Source organism: Branchiostoma floridae, chromosome 13, assembly GCF_000003815.2.
Source record: "Branchiostoma floridae strain S238N-H82 chromosome 13, Bfl_VNyyK, whole genome shotgun sequence".
NCBI classification, from domain to species: Eukaryota; Metazoa; Chordata; class Leptocardii; order Amphioxiformes; family Branchiostomatidae; genus Branchiostoma; species Branchiostoma floridae.
The window spans coordinates 21,760,621-21,763,106 of NC_049991.1; the positions used below are offsets into that span (position 1 = coordinate 21,760,621).

Consider the following 2,486-nt stretch of genomic DNA (forward strand, 5'->3'; position numbering starts at 1 on the left):
AGTGGCAAACAGCAGTTTCACATTGATGAGCAGCTCCAGCAGGGTCAAACTGCTGGACAGCTCCAGAGCACTCAGGAGCTGGGGGGTAATACATGTAAAAAGTCACCATTATTGGAAAACAGCAGTTTCACGCTCATCAGCAGCTCCAGCAGGGTTAAAATGCTGGACAGCTCCAGAGCACTCAGTAGCTAGGAGGTAATACATGGAAAAGTCACTATTAGTGGCAAACAGCAGTTTCACATTGATGATTAGCTCCAGCAGGGTCAAACTGATAGACAGCTCCAGAGCACTCATCAGCTGGGGGGTAATACATGGGAAAAGTCACCATTAGTGGCAAACAAGCAGTTCCACGGAGATAAGCAGCTCCAGCAGGGTCAAACTGCTGGACAGCTCCAGAGCACTCAGCAGCTGGGAGGTAATACATGGAAAAGTCACCCTTAGTGGCAAACAGCAGTTTCACACTGATGAGCAGCTCCAGCAGGGCCAAACTACTGGACAGCTCCAGAGCACTCAGCAGCTGTGGGAAAAGTGCCACATGGGAAAAGTCACCCTTAATGGTAAAGAAGCAGTTTCACACTCATCGGCAGCTCCAGCAGGGTTAAAATGCTGGACAGCTCCAGAGCAGTCGGCAGCTGGGGGGGTAATACATGGGAAAAGTCACAACTAATGGCAAACAAGCAGTTCCACACTGATCAACAGCTTCAGCAGGGTCAAACTGCTGGACAGCTTCAGAGCACTCAGCAGCTGGGGGGTAATACATGGGAAAAGTCACCATTAGTGGCAAACAGCAGTTTCAGCACTGATGAGCAGCTCCAGCAACTAAGCCTCTCCAGTACATGACATTCAATATCAAGAAAAAAAAAGATGTTTTCATCTTGTTACCTTGGTAACAGCACCGATGTAGTCGTTGTACTTGGAGCTGCCTGGTGGGAACTCTGCAGACTTCAAAGGGAAATTGTCAGCAACCATCCTGTCCAGTCTGGCTCTGGAGCGGGGGGAAACAGGTTAGATATAACAGGAAAACTCACCTTGGCTGAGGGAAGGGAGTGAGCGGCCTCTGTATAAGAATATTTTCTTATGTCTACTGCATATGTTTGGAACAAACTGCAACAGTATAGTCTGTTAGTTCTTAATAGGACAACCTGAAGTCAACCACACACTCTTATGCACATCAGAAAAGATGCTCAGTAACAGATGCAGACAGGGGCTTTTGCAGGCTTTCGCAAAACTGGCTCATTTACTAAACAGAGGACCAAGATAGGTCATGCCTACATGTATATAGTGCATATGTAAGTGTTTGAATGTACTTACTTGAGTTCTGCCAGCTGAGTCTGTGGCAGGACTGTGAAAAATGGCAGCAGGTCCAGAACCTGGCTCTGGGGAGTACAAAAGAAAAGATTACACTTTATGGAGTCTGATTCATTTTATGGCATGAACATCAAGCCTGTTATCTTAAACAGCCAAACTTCATGTGAACTTGACTGTATGCTGACCTTGAAGGGCAGTGTTGACCTTGAGTCCGTCAGCATGTCCAGGTACATGGAGAAGACGGGTCGGAAGGCGGGGTGGGCGGGGTCACGGGACACCTGGGGATAGAACAATCAGAAGAAATGTTATCTTCTATCTGAGTGTATAAATCTGCCACTAGGTGTGAAAATGAGCAACAGTACTAGTGGTTTCTTAAAGCTTTCTTAACTGAGATGGCACAATCATAGAACTTACAATAATGACAGATGCCTTCGTCTACCCGCATCAGATATGCTGCAAGGTCATATTTATCCTAAGATGCAGGTTGATTTAGTACAGTTTTGGTGTTGTAAAATTTTCGTTAAGAAATAACTGCCAAATGAATAAAGATCCAAGACAGCCTTTTCAGAAAAGATAAACAGCCAAATTCTGTATGACGCATGTTGCACTGTATCCGAACTGCTTTTAGTTTGTGTTCGTGTAACGATCCTGTGACAAATTAATGAGAACAGACCCTATTGACTCGGATGTCTATTTTAAAAGATCTTGCCGACTCCAGTGGTCGTAAACATTGAACGAGCCAGTCGCTGCATCATCACCATCACCAAAATGCAGTTGTCGGGAAACAGAGGTCATGGTAGACACAGGAAATCTTGGTGTGTGTCTGTAAGAAGATCAAAGTGTGCGGCCTTCCCAGCGTGAACCCACTGGACAGAGCTGCTTGGAAGCACGCTGTGAAGACTAGCCCACTGCTGCCCACTCCTGTGTCAGGGGACCCAGCAGCAGTATAATCAAACAATGGATACTATAAGTTCTATCTAAAACTACTAGGTTTTTACTGACCTGCGAGTCGATGATGAGGATCTTCCTCAGCAGAGTCAGGGCTGTGGACTTGCTGTCCTGCAGTGCACCTGCCTCCCACCAGGGGGCGAGCTTGGGCCAGGACTGCAGCAAGGTGTCGGACAGGGCCGCCCCTTCCCTGAATGGTCAATTTTGGAACAATCAATCAATTAGAAATT

General features: G+C 46.6%; 1 protein-coding gene across 1 annotated transcript in view; it reads right to left on the minus strand.

Annotated features, from left to right (window-relative positions):
• Positions 1-2,486, minus strand: part of LOC118428664 (DNA-dependent protein kinase catalytic subunit-like) — an 86,731-nt gene that overhangs the window by 48,045 nt on the left and 36,200 nt on the right. Inside the window, 5 exon segments of the mRNA XM_035838775.1 lie at positions 11-78; positions 883-985; positions 1,312-1,376; positions 1,494-1,586; positions 2,311-2,446. Coding sequence (XP_035694668.1) covers positions 11-78; positions 883-985; positions 1,312-1,376; positions 1,494-1,586; positions 2,311-2,446 — 465 coding nt within the window.